This window comes from Lissotriton helveticus, chromosome 8 (genome assembly GCF_964261635.1).
Source record: "Lissotriton helveticus chromosome 8, aLisHel1.1, whole genome shotgun sequence".
Taxonomy (NCBI): domain Eukaryota; kingdom Metazoa; phylum Chordata; class Amphibia; order Caudata; family Salamandridae; genus Lissotriton; species Lissotriton helveticus.
Genome location: NC_136069.1, coordinates 1220611319 through 1220635510, shown reverse-complemented (window position 1 = coordinate 1220635510; position 24192 = coordinate 1220611319). Strand labels below are relative to the sequence as shown.

The 24192-nt window shown below is 48.1% G+C and overlaps 1 protein-coding gene across 14 annotated transcripts in view; it reads right to left on the bottom strand.

Annotated features, from left to right (window-relative positions):
* Positions 1–24192, bottom strand: part of LOC144773261 (uncharacterized) — a 7170044-nt gene that overhangs the window by 4878325 nt on the left and 2267527 nt on the right. For 12 of the 14 annotated variants that reach the window (XM_078658159.1, XM_078658161.1, XM_078658167.1 and 9 more), the window contains one exon: positions 6804–6860. The exons of the other annotated variants lie outside the window; for them this stretch is intronic. In XM_078658159.1, the coding sequence (XP_078514285.1) occupies positions 6804–6860 (57 nt within the window). The remainder of the gene's footprint in view (positions 1–6803; positions 6861–24192) is intronic. 14 annotated transcript variants of the gene reach the window in all.

The window sequence follows — 24192 nt, the reverse complement described above, 5'->3', positions numbered from 1 at the left end:
ACCCTGCCAGGATATTACCTAAATGGGTTATGACTGGCAATTCTTTACATGCTTGATGTGGTCTCTTGTAGACATTAATCACATAAATAGTCTGACCCTTGTTTTTTTTTAGTTCAATCATCAGAAGGTCAGAGTTATTTGTATCAATTTGCTTAAAGCTTATCCCCCCTGTAATTTTGACCCATATAGTTAAACCACCAGAGGGTCTGCCCCCATTTATGTTAATTGCAGGAGTGAAGAAAGATCTATAGTCAACCTTAAAGTAGTTCTCTAGCCCCCAAGTTTCTTGGAACAGGATAACGTCCCCGCTGGCAAGATATTGGTGCCAGGCTGGATCTGATAGATTCTTTCTCAACCCTGCAATATTCCAGCAAAATAATTTTTCTATGTCTAGCATTTCTTGTTTTGTCTGTGCCTGGGGTTGTCTAATATTCTCAAAAACATCAATATTCAATGTCTGAGCCGCTGCATTATGACTAATGGGATGGTAGAGCGGCAGTTCTGTCACACAATCTGATGGATTTTGATTGGGCTCAAGTTGTGGCTCATGCCTGGGAGTGACATCCCTTACTTCGTTGGAAACCCCCTCCCCCTTAAGTCAATCACAGTCGTTTAGACCAGCCAGGGCCCCAAACCTATTAGAGGTGCTAATTCCACAATTGTAATGCGGAGCCCCAAAACCCCATCCATTTATAGCTGTGTTCCATCTGGGCACTGGGGTAATAGGGTATGGCAAGTTCTGCTGGTCACCTAGCCATCCTCCAAAAAAATTGCCATTACGTGTCGTCGCATGTATGTTGTCATGATTATATAAACCCCGTCTACTCACTAAGTTCCAATTTGTCCCTGGGGTAGTCAAACAGGGCACATTTTGGTGATCACCTGGCCATGTACCACCCCTGTTGCCATGGACAATAATAGGATCAGATACCATAGGTCCCCTACCCCATCTGTTGTTTCTTGCCATCCAACCAGACTTCAGGGCATTTTGCTTGGGTTCTTTTTTCAACTCATTATAGAAAAATTCCAATGTAAGGGGGATTATGGTGCCACTTCTTCGTTGTGGGGGAAAAAGATTATGCAAAATATTTGGCAGTGTGGCCGAGTTATAAAAATTTAACACAACACAATCGCCCTTCCATTTTTTAGGATTATTCCCAATCCATGTAACCCTCCTTGCCATTTTGACTTCATCAGCTAGCTGCTGTTCTCCCCACTGCGCCATCTTCATATTATTTGACAGCCAATGTAGTGCCTTACTTGTTATTGATGATGTTGATTCTGTTTGTTCAGATGATAAGGTAGGTACATTTGCTAGCACTAATATCAAGGGCGCAGCTTCTAATACAAATTGTGACGAGTCTTTCTCAAGGCTATAGGGAGCTGGTACAAGAGGTGGGTCTGTTGGGGCCTCATTCACTATTTCATGGGTGATAGAACCAATTTGTGGGTTCTCCGGGGGGATGGGCTCTAGTAGAAGTACATTTGACACTATTCCACCTGTGTCGTGTGACTCTTGGTGGTCGTACTGCTTTGTAACGCTCTTGGACACAATGCCTATTGCATCAACTAATGTGTCTTGGGTACCCCCCAGTTTTTTTATCCCCGCAGAAAGTTTATCGATTTTACTGATCAATGGTTTTATGAATGTCTGGATTTTTAACTCTAGCAGCTCTGAGATTTTAGACAATAAAGCTTCATCTAGTAAGTCCCTAGGATTTTCCTCCTCATACTCCTGACATTTGCCTTCGGTTTTTGGTGATGGAGTAGTTTTGTTCTTCCCTGTTCTGACCCCCCCGATGTTTTTGCGTTTTACGACACGCTCTAACTGCCCTAGTTGCCCGCTTTATAGGCGGTGCTTCTTCCACCACAATATCAATATGTGTGTCCAGGTCAGTGTCCGTATGTATCTCCATGTCAGCCCCACTTGGTCCACTTATATCCATGCTTGCATTGCCTATAGAGTCAATTTCAAGGGCGATGTTGCTAGGGTCTTGTTCTGTAGCATCAATTGTTTGTGAGTTAGCAGGGGGACTCATAGGGGGGAGGATAGGAGACTGATACAGACCCAGCGATTGTCTTCGTTCGCTATTTATCTTGTTGACCACCTGAACAAGATAATTATCCATAGTGTTTTTTGGTGTATCAGATGCCACAGGGAGTTTTTTTTTTTGACATATTACGTTACAATTAGAGTTTGTCTGTGGCCACAGGGAGATAGAAGGAAAAACAAATTAGAAAAATAACAGTGAGTACAAGATGTTCTTACTTCAGTGCCAGATGTAGAAGCGTTTTTCCTCTTCCTGTTTAAAAGTAGTATAAGGGCTATTAAGGCTGCTCCTGGCAGATCCCCTCCTCTTCACAGAGTTCCTGCACAGGTCAGTAGCAGCTTTAGAGAACTAGTTGGCAACCCCAATCTGAATACCCGGTCTACAATCTTTTGGCACAGGTGATGTTTATTTGTTGCTCCTTAGTAGATGTTAAAAGGGTGGCCTAGCCTGGCCTTCTCTGGCCGATGAGGGCAGTAGAGGGCCCGCCCTTTGCCCGGGCTTCGCTCCGGGCGTCCCGCAGAGCGGTCTTTGCTCCTTCTTAAGCAGCCCAAATGGAGGGCGGTGGGCGGGGCTAGCAGGGGGCGCTGGCCGGATGTTGGTAGGCCACGCAGGGACTCCTGGTAGAGCGAGTCCCTGCCGCGCTTCACCCCTGACGATGACTCACCGCCTCACTGCCCCCAAGGTCCGCCAGGCGCACTCTCCCAGCAGAAGAAACACGCAGCGGCACCCGCGCAGCGGGTGCGGCAAGGAGCAGCGTCCGTGGCCGAAAGGACAGGCTCAGGGCTCCAGCAACGAAGGATTCCGCAGTTTTGTTCAGGTGAGCACTTCTGTGCAGTAGATAGCGTGTTCCCACTTGGTCCCCGAGTAGAAGGCTCTTTATGCACTTACTCTGCCGGGCGGGGGGCGGGGCTAGCAGGGGGCGCTGGCCGGATGTTGATAGGCCACGCAGGGACTCCTGGTAGAGCGAGTCCCTGCCGCACTTCACCCCTGACGATGACTCACCGCCTCACTGCCCCCAAGGTCCGCCAGGCGCACTCTCCCAGCAGAAGAAACACGCAGTGTCCGTGGCCGAAAGGACAGGCTCAGGGCTCCAGCAACGAAGGATTCCGCAGTTTGGTTCAGGTGAGCACTTCTGTGCAGTAGATAGCGTGTTCCCACTTGGTCCCCGAGTAGAAGGCTCTTTATCCACTTACTCTGCCGGGCGGGGGGCGGGGCTAGCAGGGGGCGCTGGCCGGATGTTGATAGGCCACGCAGGGACTCCTGGTAGAGCGAGTCCCTGCCGCGCTTCACCCCTGACGATGACTCACCGCCTCACTGCCCCCAAGGTCCGCCAGGCGCACTCTCCCAGCAGAAGAAACACGCAGCAGCACCCGCGCAGCGGCACCCGCGCAGCGGGTGCGGCAAGGAGCAGCGTCCGTGGCCGAAAGGACAGGCTCAGGGCTCCAGCAACGAAGGATTCCGCAGTTTGGTTCAGGTGAGCACTTCTGTGCAGTAGATAGCGTGTTCCCACTTGGTCCCCGAGTAGAAGGCTCTTTATCCACTTACTCTGCCGGGCGGGGGGCGGGGCTAGCAGGGGGCGCTGGCCGGATGTTGATAGGCCACGCAGGGACTCCTGGTAGAGCGAGTCCCTGCCGCGCTTCACCCCTGACGATGACTCACCGCCTCACTGCCCCCAAGGTCCGCCAGGCGCACTCTCCCAGCAGAAGAAACACGCAGCAGCACCCGCGCAGCGGGTGCGGCAAGGAGCAGCGTCCGTGGCCGAAAGGACAGGCTCAGGGCTCCAGCAACGAAGGATTCCGCAGTTTGGTTCAGGTGAGCACTTCTGTGCAGTAGATAGCGTGTTCCCACTTGGTCCCCGAGTAGAAGGCTCTTTATCCACTTACTCTGCCGGGCAGGGGGCGGGGCTAGCAGGGGGCGCTGGCCGGATGTTGGTAGGCCACGCAGGGACTCCTGGTAGAGCGAGTCCCTGCCGCGCTTCACCCCTGACGATGACTCACCGCCTCACTGCCCCCAAGGTCCGCCAGGCGCACTCTCCCAGCAGAAGAAACACGCAGCGGCACCCGCGCAGCGGGTGCGGCAAGGAGCAGCGACCGTGGCCAAAAGGACAGGCTCAGGGCTCCAGCAACGAAGGATTCCGCAGTTTGGTTCAGGTGAGCACTTCTGTGCAGTAGATAGCGTGTTCCCCGCGAAGCGGGTCCGGCGAGGCGCTGTGGTGATCCTTAAGTGCAGAGACTAGCTGGGTTGCAGGAAAGGAAACAGGGACCAGGTAGGGACTTGCACACAACTCCAAAAAGGGTCCCCTTTCAAAGCTCTTGGCCACGCGATTGATTGGGGTTATTGGATCGGTGATTCATCCTGATCAGTCCGGCTTTATGCCAGGTAGAAACACGGCACTCAAGTTGCAGCGACAGCATGGGGTCTTGGGGCGAACAGTCGAAGTCTGCGAGGACCACATGTGCGGTCCTTGGACATGTGAATGGCCTTTTACACTGTGGAATGGAACTTAATGTAAACAGTCCTAGAAAAGTTGGGATTTGGTCCCTGATTAATCTGTTGGATCAATTTATTGTAGCCCAACCCTGTGGCTGGGGTTGCAGTGAACAGGGTTACATCAGCATCATTTCCCCTTCGGAGGGGTACCAGGCAGGACTGTCCGCTCTCTCCCCTGATTTTTGCTTTAACCCCTTCGACGCTCATGACGAGCTGGGCTCGTCATGAGGTAGCCTCCTCGCACGCTCATGACAAGCCCAGCTCGTCATGTAAAGTGCGGTTTTAAAAAACTCAGCACAGGAGCAGAATTCCGCTAGCGCGCATGTGGTTAATACTGGAGCCACTGGCAGTATGGGTCTGAAGAATAGGAGAATCCTGCCTCTATCCTTACTTTGAAAGGTGGCTGTATTCAAAATACTGGATCTCCCTAAAGTCCTCTGCACACTTCAAAACACGCCATATCCAATACCGCAGTGAAACTTCCGTGCCATAGACTGTGAGGTTTGCAAAATCCTATGGTCCCCACTGAATAGCGCTTCAGAAATTGACAAGGGGTTGGCATGAAGGGGAACAGCTTTCCAAGAGTTGCAAAAATATTACTGGGTATCCCAGTTGATCATGGTTAATCATTGGGTACACTTCCCAGGGGACAAGCTGGCATACATAATGGACTTAAGAAACATGCAGCCGGGGGCTACTTGCGAGCTATATACATTGGGGTAACCTGCATATCCCTGTTTGCCCCTATTGCTGTCACTATTGCCCTGTGGCTTGCGACATCGATGACCATGGGCTGGGGTGATAAGATTATGCATGCCACTCCCTTATGGGACACGGCATGTCTCAGCACTCTGGCCCTCCAGAGGGGCTTTGATAAGTGGGATCTTATTGGTCTGTATAGAGTAGGAGACTTACGAAAAAATGGCGATCTGCTTCCCTACTTGGAACTACAGCATGAGTACCAGTTGGCCCCACGGAACTCTATAGATATCTGCAAGTCTGTCACGCAATGTGTAAAGCGATCCTGAAGGGAGAGGACCTCCCTGAGTCCTCTCCTCTTGAGGATAGACTACTGGGCTATTTACTGAAAAGGGAAATCTCCCTCACATACCAGAAAATGTCATATAACTCCCCCAATACTCTGTTCAAACTGGGGGAAGCCTGGGAGAGGGACATGGGCCGAATGGAGGACAAAGAATGGCCTGAGGCCTTGGCTTCCCCACATCGGGTGGCCTTACGCTCACATTTCCGCTCATGTAGCTAAATATCCTCCACAGGAGTTATTACGCAGCTACAACAACAGTACAAACGGGTAAGATAGACGTGCTGCTTTTCCCGAAAAAGTGTGAACAAGAAGGAACACACTGTCATATGGTGTGGGGCTGCCCAGTGCTGCAGATGTATTGGATGGAGGTGGCTGCCTGCCTTGTGAGTGTGTGCTAAGGTATGTTACAGCCATTGGCGAAATGGTGTCTCTTGAACGTTCTGGACGAAACTGATCTCACCCACACAGACCATCTCTGGGCTACACTTGGACTGATGGTGGCCAAACAAAACATAGCCATATTTTGGGGAGAGGACACTGCACCAAAGTTAAGGGACTGAAGGAGAAATGTGGACTGGTGCATGCATGCAGAGAAGGCAGTCTTTGAACGTAGAGGGTGTCCACGTAAGTGGACTATGGTGCGGTGGAAGTGCATTGCATATCGGGGAAATGCATGAACTCCTGTGATGAGTGCTGCTCCAAAAGCTTGGGGCCAGGAAGGTATGAGCATACTTGCAGATCTAAGAGTTGTGGGGTGGGCTGGGGCAAAGGACAGGGATAAGTGAGTAATTACTGGACTATGTACCGCAATGCCCCGACATACTGTTTGCCATCGGGCATGTATCTAATATCACCTGGTTGCTTTTTTATTTTCATGCAAATAAAAAGAATTTTCAAAAAAGTCAATGGGTGAGTGAAAATTTGAGTTAGTGTGTGACTAACAGTCAATGACTGAGGGAGTGAGAGGGTGAGTCACAGGCAGCAAGTGAGAGTTGAGTGAATGACTGAGCCAGTCTGATGCCAGTGTATATTCAAAAGGTGAGGAATTTGTAGTTAGGTATCTCTTTCAGCAACAAAAACACGGGCTCAGAGTGATAAATATTGCCCATAGAATTTACAGGAGCCCAATGGTGTACTAATGTTACAAATGTTAGCATAAAGAGGGGTTAATGCATCCCATAAGCTGACTAAATGAAATACTATTATGAGAGACTTGCCTTTTCTGCTGATGACCTCTCGAGACTTTGATCAATTGGTTTTTGTGCTTCCAGTCCCTACAAAGGCAGATAATAAAACTGATGAACATGGGAAAAACAGTAATACCAAACATTTTAAGCATCAAAGTAATGGAATGAAAAGAAGAATATACATCTGTTGGGTAGTGGGTTTTCAAATGTGTCCATCACTGTGTTTCATGTACTAATATATTGTTTTTCTAGGTGTGATCAAGATACACATGGGAATTTATGTGTGGGATCTATGAAAGTCAGGCCCAATTCAAGATAGTGAGCAAAGAAAATCCCTGGTAATCCTTACTCTCCTTTGTTGGACTTTGATTGAAGACATAAACATTTGATTCGTTTGAGGGCGTATTTTTGGAACGTTATGTCGTGCTGATGAATGCCGCAGCCTCTCCAAAGCAATTATGAAAGGAAAACCTGATGACCTTTAGGAAGCTGGAACCAGATAAGTAGCAGGTCTGTAGATTAGAAATATGACACTACTCCTACAAGGACACAACCAATTCAATATCCAGTGGAACTCCAATGTTAACTTCAGAAAAAAATAAGGATGAGTTATTTTCACCACCATCTATGGGTGAAACACTGCTCAAGAGCGCCCTACAGCTGAGATGATTTGAATTTCATTAAAACATACAGACGTAGGTGATTGCATTAGAAAAGTAGTCCTCCAAGAAACATCCTTTAATAAAATGTTGTTAATAGGTTCAAAGTGTGGATCGATTAATTTTGATAAAAGCACATTGAGCTCCCAAGGAAGAAGGACTTCTAAAAATTGTTAATGATAGGAATTTGAAAAAAGATGCTTGATGCACAAGTTACTTAACTTTGGTAATGTCTAATCTGGCTCTGGTAGAGACTCTATCTAGGAGCAAACTCCTTACCTTAGAATATTCCCCAAGCTTCAGACTGGAACCGAAAAATCTTGAGCAGCACCTCTGCCAGCTGGTAGGGGGCATTGTTCAGCTGCGGATCGTATTGTCTGTGTAAGAAGTGACGTGCGTGGTACCTATATCAGCGTCACCCCAATGGACTGGCATCAGTTTCTTTTCATGACATTTCCATACCACAATCAAGCACAGAGCCATGATGGAATGCTGATATAGCACTGTGCAGACACCAAGAGCTAGCAAGGATCATCCTGTGCAGAGAAATCCATCTACTGCAGAAAGGGGAGGAAGGGACAGTTGGTAACAAATCTGCCACTAGATAGAGTTTCTGCCAGAAATGGCATTACCAAAGGTAAGTAACTGATTCATTGTATAGAGACTTTTAGTCGCAGATTCCTTACTATAGAATAGATACCCAAGTAATAGCTTTCCGGAGGTGGGTTTTCAAACAGACTTAGACCAGGAAGTCCTGGAGGACCCAATGGGCAAAGTGCCCGTCAGATGGGCCTGACTATCCTGGCCGTAGTGTTTGATAAATTCCTGGTATAATATATTTTTCTGTTTCACCCTGGTACAGACCCATTTGTCTGTATTATCTTCCAATTCTTGGGGAGAGGTCAGATCAGAGTCCACCTGTTACTGGTGCAGCTGCTGATTTGGACAGTATTTAAGGATGTGCTCCCTCATCAATAAATTGTACAATCCCTCATAGTTATATAAATGTTTTCCATGAAGCCAGCCTTATAGAACTGTCTACAAAGTCAACCCAGTCGTGGGTGTGTGCCTTCTGTGTGTCCCTAAACCTAACCCTGTACTGCTCAGTGGTAAAACCAAAACCATCTACGAGCGCACTCTTCAAGACTGTGTAGGTGTCAGCATTTTGCCCCTTGACAGTGAGAAGTTTGTCTCTGACTTTGCTAGCAGAGGAGAGCCACAGGATAGCTGCCCACTGCCCTTGAGGGACCTTCTTTAACTTAAAGGCCCTCCCCAAGGCAGTGATCAATTTATGGATATAATCCCCTTCCTGATAAGAAGGGACTATCCTACTCAGGTTCCTAGTATCAAAGAACGGTTCTCTGATCCTAGATCCGCTAGTACTGCCACCATGCGACTCTAGTCCCAAATTCTTCCTAACCTTTTGGACTTCCAGGGTCTTCTTGTCAAGAGCCAGCTGCTCCTTCTTGAGCCTAAGCATATCTCTCTGAAGTGTGAGTAGATAGCATTCCCTTTCTAAGGAGTCCTCCCTCCTGATAGAGAGGGAAGTCCCTATGGAAGTGTTAGGGGCATTGGAACCGACAAAATAAGGATCTAGACCTCCCCTGAACTCTTTTCACACTCTCTGGAGGAACCTAGCGGGACCTACCTCTAGGGGCCTTCTCTGTGTCATCTGTCCCATTGTCTGGGAGATCATAATTTACCAGTATTAGGTCTTCAGACTACTCCTGTTCATGCTCAGAATTGTGGTCACTGGGGTGAGCCACCCCTGACCCTTCTTCTTGAGCTGCAGAATCGTCCCGTTTACGAACGCAAAAAATGCTTTTCAGATGCAGCAAACTCTATATTGCGAATCGGAAATCTGTTACCGAATCGCAAAATGGGTTTGCGATTCGCTATTAGGAAAGGGCGTGTTTAGGGCGTCCCTTTCAAATACTGAATCGCATCGGTATGTAGGAATGTTTTGAGACTGAAATGCGGTCGCAAAACATGGGCATTTTACCACCTACTGTAAGTAGGTGGTAACCCATTCGTAAATGGAAAGGAGTCCCCAAGGGACCCCTTTCCCTTTGGAAATGTTTGTTACAGTGTTTTTAAGAGCAGGCAGTGATCCCTCTATCTACTCTTAATAAATTAAAAGAAAACTTTTCATTTTACTTTTTGTAAAGCATCTGGCTGCTTTATAAAAAAAAAGATTGCTTTATTTAAAAGCAATCACTGACATGGTGGGCTGCTGAGCTCAGCAGGCCACCATCCCTGTGATTTTTGCGATCCCTATGGGGTTGCAAATTGCAATCTACCTTATTATTATTCATGAGGTAGAGCGATTTGCGAACCCCTATGAATCGCTACCTGAAACTCTTCGAGTTTTATACATTGTAAATTGCGATTACCTAATTGCCATTCTCAGCAAGAAAACAAGTTACTTACTTGTAACTGTAGTTCTCCAGTATTGGAAGTTTTTATAGATTCACATGTCTGAATCATTCCCTGTCGTCGAGACGGGAGTCTCCAGAATATAAAAAAGTAATGCTTAGTATAGCAAACTGAAAAGAGGCATAGGCCCATTTCCCTTTTGCAACCCATAACCTTCTTTATGTAAAAGAGACCAAACTTGTATTTGAGCCAATCAGAGCTCCTCACCCTCTAGAACACTCCTGAGAGAACCTTTTGCCCCTCAGGTTTTTTGTGCACTTGTGTCGTAGACACCCTTTTTGTGCTAAACCCAAGTGAGCCGCTCAGGGGAGGAGGGTGGGTCGCATGTGAATCTATGAAAGCTTCCAATACTGGAGAAATACAGTTGCAGGTAAGTAACTTGTTTTCTTACACCAGTATTGGAGCTTTCATAGATTCACATGCCTGAATCAGAATAGCGAGCAGTAATCATAGCACATTTTTTGTTACCTAAGATCTCGAATTAGGCAATATATGTAATCTGACAATAGCAGCATTCATATATCAATACATATAGATATAACTTCAAAAATGTTATATAGTACAGCACCAACAATAAAATGTGCTTATATCACCGACAAAGGAAGGAGGGATGGTAAAGAAAGCTCACTGTTACTGGAAAAGGTTCCACAGTACTGCTTGTCCTACAGCCACACCCTCTCTGCAGGTGCATGGAGGCAGTAATGTCTGGTGAAGGTATGCATATTCTTCCAGGTAGCAGTCCTGCCGATATCCCGCATAGGTACCCCCGCAAATAAAGCACTTGAGGTGGACACTGCTCTTATAGAATGGGCACATACACGTGCAGTCAACGGCTTCCCAGGCGCCTGATGACAGTACTGAATTGCACTTAAAATCCATCGGGCAATTCCCCTCTTTGACAACGGAAACCCATTCCTGGGGGCATTAAAAGCCACAAATAATTGGGAAGACTTTCAAAAAGGCTTAGTTTTTTGCAAGTAAAACTTCAGACAGTGTTGAACATCTAATGAATGAAGAGCTTTTTCCGCTGCTGTTGATGGTTGAGGGAAAAATCTCTTAAGGATCAACGGTTCATTTAGAGGAAAACTTAGCACTTTTGGAATTAATTTTGGATTAGGCCTGAGGACAATCCTTTCCTCCTTGAATTGCAAAAACGGTTCTTGTATCGTGAGAGCCTGTATTTCCCCAACTCTTCTGGATGAAGTGACCGCTATCAGAATAGCCACTTTCTAGGATAAGAATTTTAGATCCGCCCTGTGAATTGGTTCGAAGGGCTGTTTCATCAATTGGGATAGAACAATGTTCAACTGCCAGAGAGGTGGTGGAGGTCTTATGGGAGGGAAAGTCCGAAACAATCCCTTCATGGACTGTTTAATAACTCTTTCAAACTACAATGGTGGACCCGAAGAAGTTCTTCTATATCGAGAAATGGCAGCCATATGCACCTTAATAGAAGCATGTGCCAAACCAGATTTTGCTAGCATCAGAATATATGGAAAAATCTGATGTGGCGCTGAATTTAGAGGATGGATATTACGTTCCTGGCACCACAAACAGAATCTTTTCCATTTCATCCTATATATTCTGTTTGTACTTTCCGCCTAGGCATTTGCTAGAATATCTCTGCATTCTGAAGCAATATCTAAGTGGTGAAATTCGCAGTATTCAGGAGCCAGGTTGGTAAGCGCAGTGATTTCGGGTCTGGATGAAGCACTTGTACCCGGGGTAAACAACGCAGTGTTTACACCACACTACCTTAACAGCGCTGCCATTACAACGTAAGTCATTACTACGACTTGCGCTGGATGGCGCTGTTGGTTAAGGAATATTGTAATTTTATATTCCAACAACTTCCCCACTGTTATGTGGACTGGTGTTGGAATATAAAATTATAATATTCCACAATCCGCGCCCTCCAACGCAAGTCGTTGTAACGACTTGCATTGTAATGGCAGTGTTGTAAAGTACCGCGATCTAAAAGATCGCATTGTACTGACATACATCCGTACCCGGGACACTGTCAAGAGTGGTGGTAACGGATGCAGACGAATTGGATGATCCTCCGATAATAGGAGCAACTCTGTGAACCAGTGTTGCCTGGGCCACCATGGAGCTATCAGTATTACTTTGCACGGTTCATTCCTTATCTTCGTGAGAACGCGTGGCAGGAGGGGAATCGGAGAAAAGGCAAAGACGGCCTGACCATGCTTTCAAAAACGAATTTCCCCAAGACCCCCGTTGGTGATGCCAACTTGCAAAGAACCAGCATTTTTTTGTTCTGAGCTGTCGCAAACCGATCCACTGTTGGAACTCCCCATTTGGAGAAGACGCTTTGTAATGTGCCCTGATTGATTTCCCACTCATGGCAGGCCGATTTCAGTCTACCTAGAGTGTCCGCTTTGATGTTCTGATCTCCTGGAAGATGTTCCACCTTTAGAGATACTCCGTGCTCTACAGCCCACTTCCATATCTTTTGTGCTTCTCGCGACAGGGAGAGAGATCTTGTACTTCCCTCAGATAGTGCATTGCGGTTGTGTTGTCTGTCCTCACTAGAACAGACGCTCCCTGTATTCTGGGTAGAAAAGCCAGTAGTGCTAAGCCTATTGCCCTGAGCTCCAGCAAGTTGATGTGAAGTTGCTGTTCCTGCAATTTCCACCGACCGCTGACCTGCATATCCTGAAGGACTGCTCCCCATCCTTCCAGAGATGCATTTGTGGTAATTACCAATGGCGCTGGTTTGGTTAGGAAGGAAAGACCCACTGAGATGATCCTTTTTTGAGCCCACCATGCAACTGCTTGCACCATAGCCGGCGTGATTGTCACCTTGTCCTCGAAGGATCCCTCTTCCTGGTACTATTGTCAATCCAGCACTTCCTGTAACGGATACATTTTTAGTCAGCAAAAAGGAATGAAAGGTATGCTCGAGGACCTTGTCCCTAGCGGCGACTTGCACTTGCGTACTGAAATATACTTTTTTCTTGTGAATTCCTTGGCCAGAGATACGAGCCCCAGTTGACTCTCTGTGGAGGGAAGTGCTTTGTTTACTAAGGTGTCCAGATTTGCTCCTAAGAATGTGATCTTCCTTGAAGGCTGAAGGGTTAATTTTTCCATATTCAGAGAGAGACCTAGTTCTGCAAATAACTGTATGCATGCCATAGTTGAACCCTGGTTTGAAGTTTCCGATGGCGCTTTTACCAACCATTCGTCCATGTATGGAAATAATTGGTGTTTTTGATTTCTGTGAAAAGCTGCCACTGGCGCCAGCCATTTCATAAAAATTCTCGGGCCGACTTGAGGCCAAATTGTAGCACTTTGAACTGGCAATGGTCCCCGGCCACTGCAAACCGAAGATACCGTCTGTGGGAAGGATGAATGGGGATGTGAAAATATGCATCTTGTAAGACTAGGGTGGTCATATGATCCCCTGGGTTTAAGAGTGGCAGAATGTCTTGGAGGGTCATCATCCAGAAAGACTATTTCGTGAGATAGGTATTCAGAGATCTCAGGTCTAGAATCAGACGCCATTGGGAAGCATTTTTTTAGACTAGGAAGAAACAGGAATAAAATCCCTTTCCTTTTTGGGAGATTGCCACCGGTTCAATTGCTCCCTTTCGTAGCATTGTCCGAATCTCCCGACGCATGTGAGAAAAATGTTTGCTCTCTTGAACTGGGGGGAATTGAAGGAATTCTAGAGTGTGTCCGAATTGTATTATATTGAGGACCCATCTGTCCGTCGTTATCTGCTGCCAATGATGTAGATAGGATGCAACTCTTCCACGCAGGGGAACTTGTGGAGGGGAAGGAATACATGAAGTCGGATACCATAGGTTGTCATTGTCTTCTACCATTTTCTTTACCTTGACGACCTCCTCGTCCTCTAGGAGAAGACTTAACATAGCTCCCTGCCTGTTTCTGCCCTTATTGTTGATGATATGGTTGTGATGAGGAGGAATAATAGGGGTATCTTCCCGTTGGTAGCCCCCTCTATAGGATGGTTGGCCTCTTCCTCGGGCGCCTCGAAAGGGCACTTTACGGTACTGTAATGTTCCAAGGGCTTTCGCAGTATCTGTATCTTTCTTGATAGCCTGAAGTGCCTCATCTACTTGCCTTACAAACATATCTTCTCTGTTGAATGGGAGATCTAGAATTTTATTTTGGACCTCTGGTCTAAAGGCAGTCGCCCTTAACCAACCTTGACGTTGTAGAACCGCCGCACCTCCCAGTGACTGGAAGGCCGTGGTCACGATATCCATTGCACAGTCAGTGACTTCAGCCAAAGTCCTTTCTCCCTCCTGAAGAACCTTTTTTGCCTCTTGTCTATTGTCTTCCGGAATGAGGTCTATGTATGGTGCAATATCGCAAAAACAACAGTTGATGGACAGAATGCAGAACAATGTCATACATTCACCCCAGTACAGAGATCTGGGCCTAAATCCATCGGTTTTTTTGCACTCCACGTCACCCCAGTTCAGACATGGCCATATGCAAATCAGCCTTGACCCTGTGCCTTATGGGAATAGTCCAGCCCGAACTGCCAAGCCATGTCTATTCTGGACCGGAATCAAGCATCCTAGGACCGGTTTCTGGCTATCAGCCGTCATCAGCCAGGATAGCTTGACTCCAGTGGCGTGGAGAGCATGGGACTCACGTCTGAGCATACCCATCCCACTCGGGGTGACAAATGCAAAAACAACAGTTGATGGACAGAATGCAGAACAATGTCATACATTCACCCCAGTACAGAGATCTGGGCCTAAATCCATCGTTTTTTTGCACTCCACACCACCCCAGTTCAGACATGGCATATCACACCACATCTGTCTGTCGTATCTGCCCAGAATAGCAAGGGCATTTGTTGCTTTAACAAGGAGAGCAGACATGGAAGACAACTTCTTTCCCGCATTGTCTAAACGTCTCCCCTCTCTGTCAGGAGGTGCTGATATACGCACCGATGGATTCTTTGATTTCTGGTACGCCGCTTGAGAAATTACCGAGTCTGGCTTAGGATGGCCCAGTAAACACGCTGGTGCGTCCGATGGAGCCTTATATTTATTTTCTAACCTAGAGAGCACAAGTGTACTGTCGCCAGTGTCTTCATCACATTTAAACCTTCCTCCCAGACATGGTTAACAATTGGTATAGCTCGAACTGACGTAAGGTATGGCTCCTTAAAATTATATAGGAAGCATTCAGTTTGTGTTGTAGCCATTGGATGCTGAAATCTCTTTGCAGCTCTTTCCATTAAATTATGGTATCCCCAATATCCACCGGCGGAGAATCAGTCGGTACTGGCGTGGGTGATGCCGGTGATGAAATCAGGTAGTCATTCCATTCCTTGTTGGGATCTGGTATTTCTTCCTCTTCCTGTTCATCATCGTCCGTGGTGACAGGGTCCTGTTGGTGCTGTGTTTGAGGAGTTGGAGGCATAATTTCTTGTAGCGATTCCCTGCTTCTAACTGGGGATAGAACGGAGATGCGAGACAGGGATTTCCTGAGAAGGTGTTGTTGGCGGGAATCTCTTTTTGTAGTCCGCCAGCATGAACTGCAGATCCATCATCATGGAGGATGGCATAGCAACCATCTCCTCCTTGTACCCTTGGTGATAGTGTTGTTGCGGGGGGGTTCTGGTACTCCCCATATCCTTCATCATAGTCATCATCCTGACATTTGACATGTAGTTGTGAGTGACTACTGGCGTAACCAAAGGGTCCGTCATCCGCCTCCTCTTCTGAATCCTCCTCCTACAGCAGGTGTGATGGCACTAGAGGAGTAATCTTTCTTGGGGAGGTGACCTCTGGCGTAATCCCCCTCTTTCGGATAATCACCAGTTTTTCTGGAATTTCCCTCGTCGACGAGCCGGTCAACGAGATTGCCATCGACACTACTGTCATCGATGCCGACACCGGGCGTAAATCGCTTTCCGTCGTCGACGACATAGTCAACGTCGTCGATGTTCCCGTTGTCGTCACCGTCGACCCTATCGTCGACATAGTCGTTGTCACTGTTCTTGTCATCATCGATGTAACCGGCGTCAACACCACCGTCGACTGTGACGTCATCGACGGAGAGGACCCCACAATAGGCAATGATTGTGACTTTCATAGTTTCTTTACCTCTATCTTCGTCGCCGACGATGATGGTTTCTTCATCGATGATGCCAGTTTCTTAGGTTTTTCCTCCGGAGGCATAGAAGACGGTTTCCTGAAGGATTCTTTGACCTGAGGAGGTGACTTTGACGCCGCTGAAGTTCATTTTTTCGATGATTGTTCTCCAGAAGTGTGTCCTTTACTCTCCTTTTCCACAGATAGAGGAGATTTTGAAGGACTATGTACAGAAGACACATGAGTGGTCTTTTTTAGAGCCTTCTCAGGACGTTTCCCTGATGAATGAATTTGAGGAGATTTTCTTCTCTTTTGAGATATCCTAGATGTTGAGGAGGAAGCCTCATAATTGTCACTAGAGATTACCTCCTTTCTGGCCTTTAGCTTTTGAAGCCATATCAAAAGGAGTCCTTCACGATCTCTCAGGGTCTTACTTGAGAAAGTGTAACATACCTTGCAGTCTGTGGCCTGGTGATCCGGGTATAGACAGTAAATGCAGTCAGGATGTGGGTCATCAGTGTAGAGCCTCTTCTTTGAACAAGTGGCACAGGCTCTAAATAGACCTTTCTTCTCCTTTCCAGACATTCTTTAAATAATGTATTTGAAGACAGTCCAGAGTATTACAAAATCCAGTTGTAAAGGTATGAACAAAGTTCCTTAAAAGGGTTGAAAATAGCAGAATTTGAGCAGAGCTCAAAGGAGACTCTCTAGCACAACGAGCAATAGAAAATCTGAGGGGCAAAAGGTTTTCTTAGGAGTGTTCTAGAGGGTGAGGAGCTCAGATTGGCTAAGAGATAAGTTTGGTCTTTTTTACATAACGAAGGTTATGGTTTGCAAAAGGGAAATGGGCCTAGGCCTCTTTTCAGTTTGCTATACAACTAAGGATTGCTTTTTTGATATACCAGAGACTCCTGTCTCGATGACGGGGAATGTTTCAGGCATGTGAATCTATGAAAGCTCCAATACTGGAGTAATTAGCAACTTACAATTTTGATACATGTAGCTCTAAATCTTTCTCGATAGAGCCAGGTTTTAAGTTCCTGGAACTTAAGACCACTGTATCTAGAGGGTAGGGACTCACTGGCTCCCCCAACTAAAGGCATGCTAAACTAGGTGTAGTGAGGCGTTGTACCTACCTAACCAAGTGAAAACTGAACGTCCGAAGACTGGAGAAAGGGTTGTGCTAGTCCCTCAACTACCAATCCAAAATGTTCAGTAGAACTTGCAACTTACAAATGTTGGACTTGGCCCTTCTGGCAGGTTCACCCCTGAACTTTTTGCCTTTTAATGTTACCTAAGTAAAGTGATTTCTGGTCTATGCGCACTTTGACCCTGTGTCTCAGTGTAAAGTGAGTGCGATCTCTGAGTGTGTGTGTGAGATTGGCCTGCCCTCCCATGGGAATGCATGGGGGATATGTGTGTCCAAGGTAGTTGCTGATGTGTGGGGAGTGCAGGGTCGAGTTTGGTATGTGCGGACTCGTGTGATTAAATGCTGTGCGATGATGTGTGCAGATTTAATGTGTCTAGTGTGGAAGTGTCACTTCTAGAAGTTGGCATGTCTGTGCAGTGAATGTGAATTGACTGCCTGGCTTGTGATTGGCTGGAGCTGGCTGGTGTGCCTGGCTCCAGGAGTCAGGATGGGTCTGCCCCAGTGGTGAATGGAGAGGGCAGGGAGGAGTGCACCTGGGACCTTAATAGGGCTGGGCCCCTTCCCTCTACAATGCTGGCTCCACCCCTGTGGTGTGTCTGATGTCCCTGACCTACCCTGTGAATAGGCAGAGGGGCTGAGCAAAACAAAGTGCTCCTGGACCAGTTGCATCTGGTTCGCCCCTTGCCTGCCCCTTTGTAGACAAAGGATGTGTGGGTATAAAAATAGGCTGTGACCTCATGTAAAATATTCTTGTTTCCTGACTTGAATCTACAAGGGGAGTGCTGCTGCTGGGGCCCAGGGGAAGGCTTGCCTCCCTGGGCCCTGCCCAGCCCCTGGATGCCCTGGATGCTGAAGGATTTCTTTGGGACCCTTCTGCCGTGCCCTTTATACCTGGAATGACTGCTGGGAACCTCTTGCTGTTGGGGTCATTTCTGGGGCCTTTTTTGATTTCTGGGTCCCCAGTGCCTCGTGGGCGATTTATCCTGATTTCTGGGCAGAGCGCTGTCGTTTTCCCTCGGGGGGGAAGTGCTCCTGCCCTTTTGTTGCCCTGCGGGTGCCCAGCCCGCTTATTTAATTATTAAGGGTGCCACCCCACTCCTTTAATTATTTATTGTTCGGGTGCCCAGCCCGCTATTTACTTTTTATACCGAGGGAGCCCACTCCTCATTTGTGCCCGAGAAATCACCGCTGCAGCCCGAGCTGCTTGTTGAAATGTTGCCGGGCTGCTGCCTGCTTCGACCCGGAAGTGCTGGAGGTGGGCGGGGCCTGGTCCGCTTTCGTTCCCCTTCCCCCTGCCTGGGGAAGCCATGGCCCGCCCTGACGGTCTCCGTGTCAAGAGGGAGACTGGAGATACTGCCCGCCTCCAAAAAGAAGCTGGTGCTGCGTGGGGAGGCCGGGAGCCTACCCCGCCTCCCCGAGTGGCCGCGAGAAGTCCCGGAGCCTTGCGGGTTCCATTTGAAAAGTCCCGGTCCCGAGATGGGGGACCGGGTAAAGACTGGCGCGTCGAAAGGGGCGGGGCTCTCATGAGGTGAGAAAGCCCTGCAATGGCCACCGCCTGTGCCGGTGCCTGACCCCCCTGCGCAGCAAGGAAGAGTCCCACAGCAAAGAGGAGCCCCCAGCGAGAGCCCCGGTGAGTGAAAGGGGTGGGGGATGCCGTCCTTGTTCGGCCGTATGGCCCGTGTTCTGTCCACGCTTTAGGGGGCATAGTTGGTGCATTTAGGGCTGCCCCGATGGCAGTGTGCCGCCCCAACGTTTTATTAGTGATTGGCTGAGCCTATACGGGGCTACAACAAGTGGTGCATAATTGTTTCAGGAGCCAGTGTGCTCCTAGGGGGTATGATTGTTCCTAGAGCCAGATGGCTCCAACGCCCCTAAAACTATTCTAGAGCCTAGAGGGCTCCCACGTTCTGCGCATCCTTTTCCAGAGCCTAGATGGCTCCAATCCTGTGCGACATATGTATTTCTAGAGCCAGAGGGCTCCAGCAGTTGGCACAGTTGTGCTTCTAAGGCCCAGTGAGGGCCCCTGTCGCAGTTTTGAGTTCCCAGCTGCCCAACAGGTAGTGGGCAGCTGCACCATTTAGGTTTTCTTTCTAGGGACATGTCTTTGGACTCAGGAGTGAGTCGTACTCCTTCGACCCTACCTTGGCCTTCCACAGCTGCGCAGCACTTAGTGCCAGCTGCAGGGTTTAGGCCCTGTTCTTTTCCTCAGCTGCCCAGCAAGTAGTGGGCAGCTGCAACGTTTAGGTTTTGGCACAGTGGCGCAACCTGGATCTTGATGTGACTCATGTACTACTTTTTGGGTATTAGGAAATGTACCGTATGTAATATGTTTTGCGCACCCTGTGTTTGATGCCTCTAGATATGATTTCTGCATAGGAGGTTGTTTTACCTGTTTAGGTATGTTAGGGAGATTATACTTCCCTGTGTGATTTACGCCCCTAGTGTAAGGTTTTGCTTGGGTGGTGAGGGTCTAATGTAGTTCGACTGTTGCAAGTGCAGTAATTATCAGTGTTTACTGACTGTACGTTCTATGTCCTATTTTTACTTGTATGTTTTAGTTCATCTTTACCAAGTTCACTTTGTGATAATCCTGACAGTGGTCCAGGTGGCCCTGTCAGGTGTACAGAATCCCTTGTAAATATTGCCCGTGCCAGTTGGCACAATGTATGTGGTGTGATTACTATCTGATATGTTTGGATAATACAAAGGCTATTTTTGATATAACCTTGTGTGGAGTTCCTTTTGTGGGGGGGCCTGGGATGTTGTTGCTAGTGGGTGCGTGCGCAAATGCTTTACACATTGAATCCGGGATCAGCCTTACTGCTCGTGTCACGTTGCCAAGGGGGTGAGCAGGGGTTATCTTTGGAGTGTAACTTCCTTGCCCTAACTAGAGTGGTGGTTTCTGCCTGGCTTTGGCGCAAGCCTCAGCCAACCAGAAATCCCATTTCTAATAACAAAAATAATTTATATGTGCCTAAACTATTGATGGTTTTTCATCTAACGACAAGAATATTAGCTGGTAAAACAGTACAGGCTTAAATCCCAACTACTGCACACCAATGTAGGAGGCTGGCTTAGTATATGGTGCACACTTATTTAAGAGAAGCACCTTTCACTAATCCAGGCAACCCTTCCGGAGATTCTAGTTGACTTAGATAACCATAGAAAGCTTTATAAGCGGTAGCTGTGAAGAGCAGCCTTTAGGCTTATCCAGAAGGAGTACACACAGTGTATATATAAAAATATGTCTATTTATTGGACAACACTAACTAACGCAACGGTATATCTCCTACCCGGAGATCTCAATACAAATATACAATACTTCAATTACAAATAAGGTAAGTAGCACAACATATGGTGGTCTCCGGTGGGAGGCCAAACCATATACTAAAAAAGTGGAATGCGAACTGCGATTGAAGTCAGGACTTGGACCAGGAATCTCAGAGTAGCTAGGGACACAAGGAGCAACCCAAGGTAAGTACCCAAGGTAAGTACCCAGGAATCCCACAAATGCTGTGAGCAGAGTGGAAACAGTGGAAAGTCGCAGTTGCTGTTTTGATAAAGAAGAACCCTTCCCAGTGGATCCTGAAGAAACATTGTGGAAGACAGTAGTTCGGAGAGTCACCCCACCCGTGGCTACCCCAGGAACAAGGACACCTACACTAGGGAAGCTGGGTGGATAGGTGCGAAGTGACATCGCAAACTGCCATTGACCACAATGGAGGACTTCAGAAAAGATGCCACTGGCGAACACTGTGCAAGAGTCCGGTGCATTCCAAGGGTGTATTCTTGAAGAAAGAAGAGAACCTGCAAACAGTGGGGACAGAGTCTATGCCACTCAGAAGTGATGTTGCAAGGTTCATGAATGATGAAAGTAGCCTTGTCGCTGCAGCTGTCAGGACCAGGTGACGTTGAGGAAGACCAGGAGCTGTGCATTAGCTATCTCATGTTGGAAGTCGAGAACCAGGGGGTCAGTGTACTGCGGGAGCACCAACAAGCCTTGGCAGCGGCAACAGAAGTAAAAAGCGAAGAAGGAGCCACATCGAGAGCAGAAAAGTTCAAGAGATTCACCACAAGCAGTAGAATCAGAGAAGGCCGTAAGCCAGTATGGGAGCATACTGAAGCAGGAGAAGACCCTCAAGATGGCATACAGGCTGAAGGCACAGGAGTCAGAAGAGGACTTTGAGTAGCTCACCAAAGAGAAACACCTACGGTGCAGAGGATCCTCCGAGGATGCAAACCTTGGTAGGAAGAGATGTTGGAAGCTGGAGCGTATTGTAGCCCAAAGATCTATGGAGTGTAGAGCCAACAAGCCTTGACAACAGCAAGTCAATGCGGTGCACAGAGGTTCGGTCCCAGTGGTTCCGACGGGGGATACAGGCCTCAAAATTGCAGAAAGGACAGGTCATGCCTCGAGGGAGTTGCAGAACCACCACCTGGGTTGCTGAGCCTATTGATAACCGTGGGACGTCAGGAGCAGCAGACCGTTCAGATTCATTGCGGTGCCTGCAGATGCAGGGGTGTGACTCCTCACTTCAAGGGAGATTACTTTGGGTGTCTTTGATGCCCACAAATAACCTAGGAAAGGGGTTAGGAAGACTCAGGGGGTACCTTGCAGAGGAGGGGCGGGACAGAGGGTAGGATACTCATGTGTCCTTTGTCCAATTTTATGCCAGAGCAGGAGCCAAGTTCTCCTTGAAAAGGCTTAAACTGCAGTATGCCAGGAGGGCACCAAATGTGCCCTTCAAAGCAGTCTGGTGGCACTGGAAAGTGCCCCACCCCAGTCCAATTCAATAAGTCCTGTCTGGGAGGTAGTCACACCTTCCTGTGACAGGAAACCTATTGTTCTACTGTCCCCTGCTCAAGCTCACCTCAGCAGCAGGAGGGAAGAATCATGTCTGGGGTCAGCAGCAGCACTAGCTTGCTGGCAGACCCTGGAAGGCTGTTACATGGAGTACTGGAGGAGTTCCCCAGTGTATGGAATCATGCCTTCAACACCAGTAAGGATGTTGGGGTATGATCTCAACATGTTTGATACCAAACATGCCCAGGCTGGGATTTAATGCATACTGCACTCAGAGAACATCTTAGAGATGCCCCATGAAAGACAACCAGCCCAGGTGTGGTTCCTGAATGGCTGCATGCCATTTGCCACTACCAGACAGGTTTCTGGACCCCTGAGGAGAGAGCCTCAGCTCCCTGGGTCCCGTAATAAAGCCCATCCTGGGCAGAGGGGTCATGCCTCCAACCCCAGGATGTGCTGGGTCTATAGAAAGGGAAGCTTCAAAGGCCTACCACCTTTGTAAGCTGTCCCTGCCTTTTGCTGCCCCAGCAACTGACCCCCACCAGTTCTGACCCCCACTTTGGGCAGGCTATTCAGCTGAAAACTGAGCTAAGAGGATAGGTGTGCCCACCTTTGCCAACCCCACCCCTCAGTTGGGGGAGGTGAAGTAAAGCACACATCTCAGTCCCATCCATCTTGGAGATGAGAGGACCCCACCAATTAGGAAGAGGCTCATGTTTCCCTCCCATTGGAGGGTGGCTTAATGGGGGGTGTACTCACCCCAAGGAAGGAACCCATTGGTCCTGACCTGCACACCCCTGTAGGGACCGAAGAGTCATGCTGACCCAGGAAGAAGACGTCACCTACTGCTGTGGATCCAGGCCTACCAGCCTGTCCTGACTCCGACCTGCCAACAGCAAAGAAACCGGCATGTCCAGCAGCCAGTAGCCCCCAGAGGGCCTGCCCTGCACTGACCTTACAGACTCTGACTCCCTTGAGCACTGGATTTGCTCAACGAAGTCTCCAAGATCAGAACCCAGACCCAGCCAGCTCCATGGTTCTGCATCACGCTACACCCAACGCCCACGGCCCAGGTTCATGTGTCCCAACAACATGAGGAGGTCTCCCAAGTGATTCTGACCTCTCTCAAGCTTCAAGACGATGCCTGCAGCCTCAACTTGAAGGGTCCCCCTGACCACCACCAGAGCTGGTAAGAAGACCCACTGCCAGAAGACACCCCTGCACCCGACGTCCCATGGCCTTGGGTGGCCCAATCTACGGTGTCCAGGCATCCCAGAAGAACCCGACTTACCTCTCTAGCCAGTGGTCACTATCAGGAAGTCTCCCTGCCCAGCCTACAGCCTCTTTGCCAAACCGGAGGTCTTCATTGCAATCCATAGGGTCCAAGACGTCTCCTTGGCACACTGCACCTAGCCGCCCTTGTGCCGCTGGTGGTGTGGCTCCTGGTCTGATTGTTGGCCCCTGCAGTGTTGACCAACCCCAGGAGCTTTTCTCCCACACCCAAGTGGACTGCTCGTAAGCAGTCCCTAACTGAAGGCCCCCTTAGCCCCATTGGCTGACTTTGAGCCTCTGCACTCGGTACCCAGACACCCCAGTGCCACTGGTGGTGAAATTTGAGCACCTATCTAGACCTTGGGGAACCTTGGTCCTCACCCCCACTTGTAAGTCCTTTACTTACCTGAGAAACCGCTAACACTTTTCCTTGTAGGAACCAATGTTGTGATGTTTTGTTTCTGAAAATGTTTTAAGTGTTGATCTGATTTTTGTATGAAAAAGTAACTAAACTGCAAACTCTAAAAAATCTTACTTACCTTGTTTGTGAGATCCCCAGTGTGGTATCTAGGCATACCACTCCGAGTAGTCAATGTAATCCAAAAGAATTCAAAAGGCATTCCAAAAGTAATTACTGTGTAATTTAACCCCTTCGGTGCTTGGCCCCCTGTGCTGTGCCTTTTTGTGGCTGTTTGGGTTAGTTCACGCTTAGGCCCCTATACCTTTTTGTCCACATAAGGTATCCACGCCAAATTTGCATCCTTTTCTTCCAACATCTTGAGGATTCTAAAGGTACCCAGGGTTTGTGGTTTCCCCTGGAAGGGACAGAGAGATTAGCCAAAATACAGCTAATTTGTGGGTTTTTGGGGAGAAAATGGGAATAAAGTGCAGAAGAAACTGTCTGTTTTTTTCCCTGCAAAAGGTATCAATGAATCATTTGTGGTGCTAAAATCACCATCCTCCCGGCTTTCAGGAACAGGCAGACTTTTGTCATAAA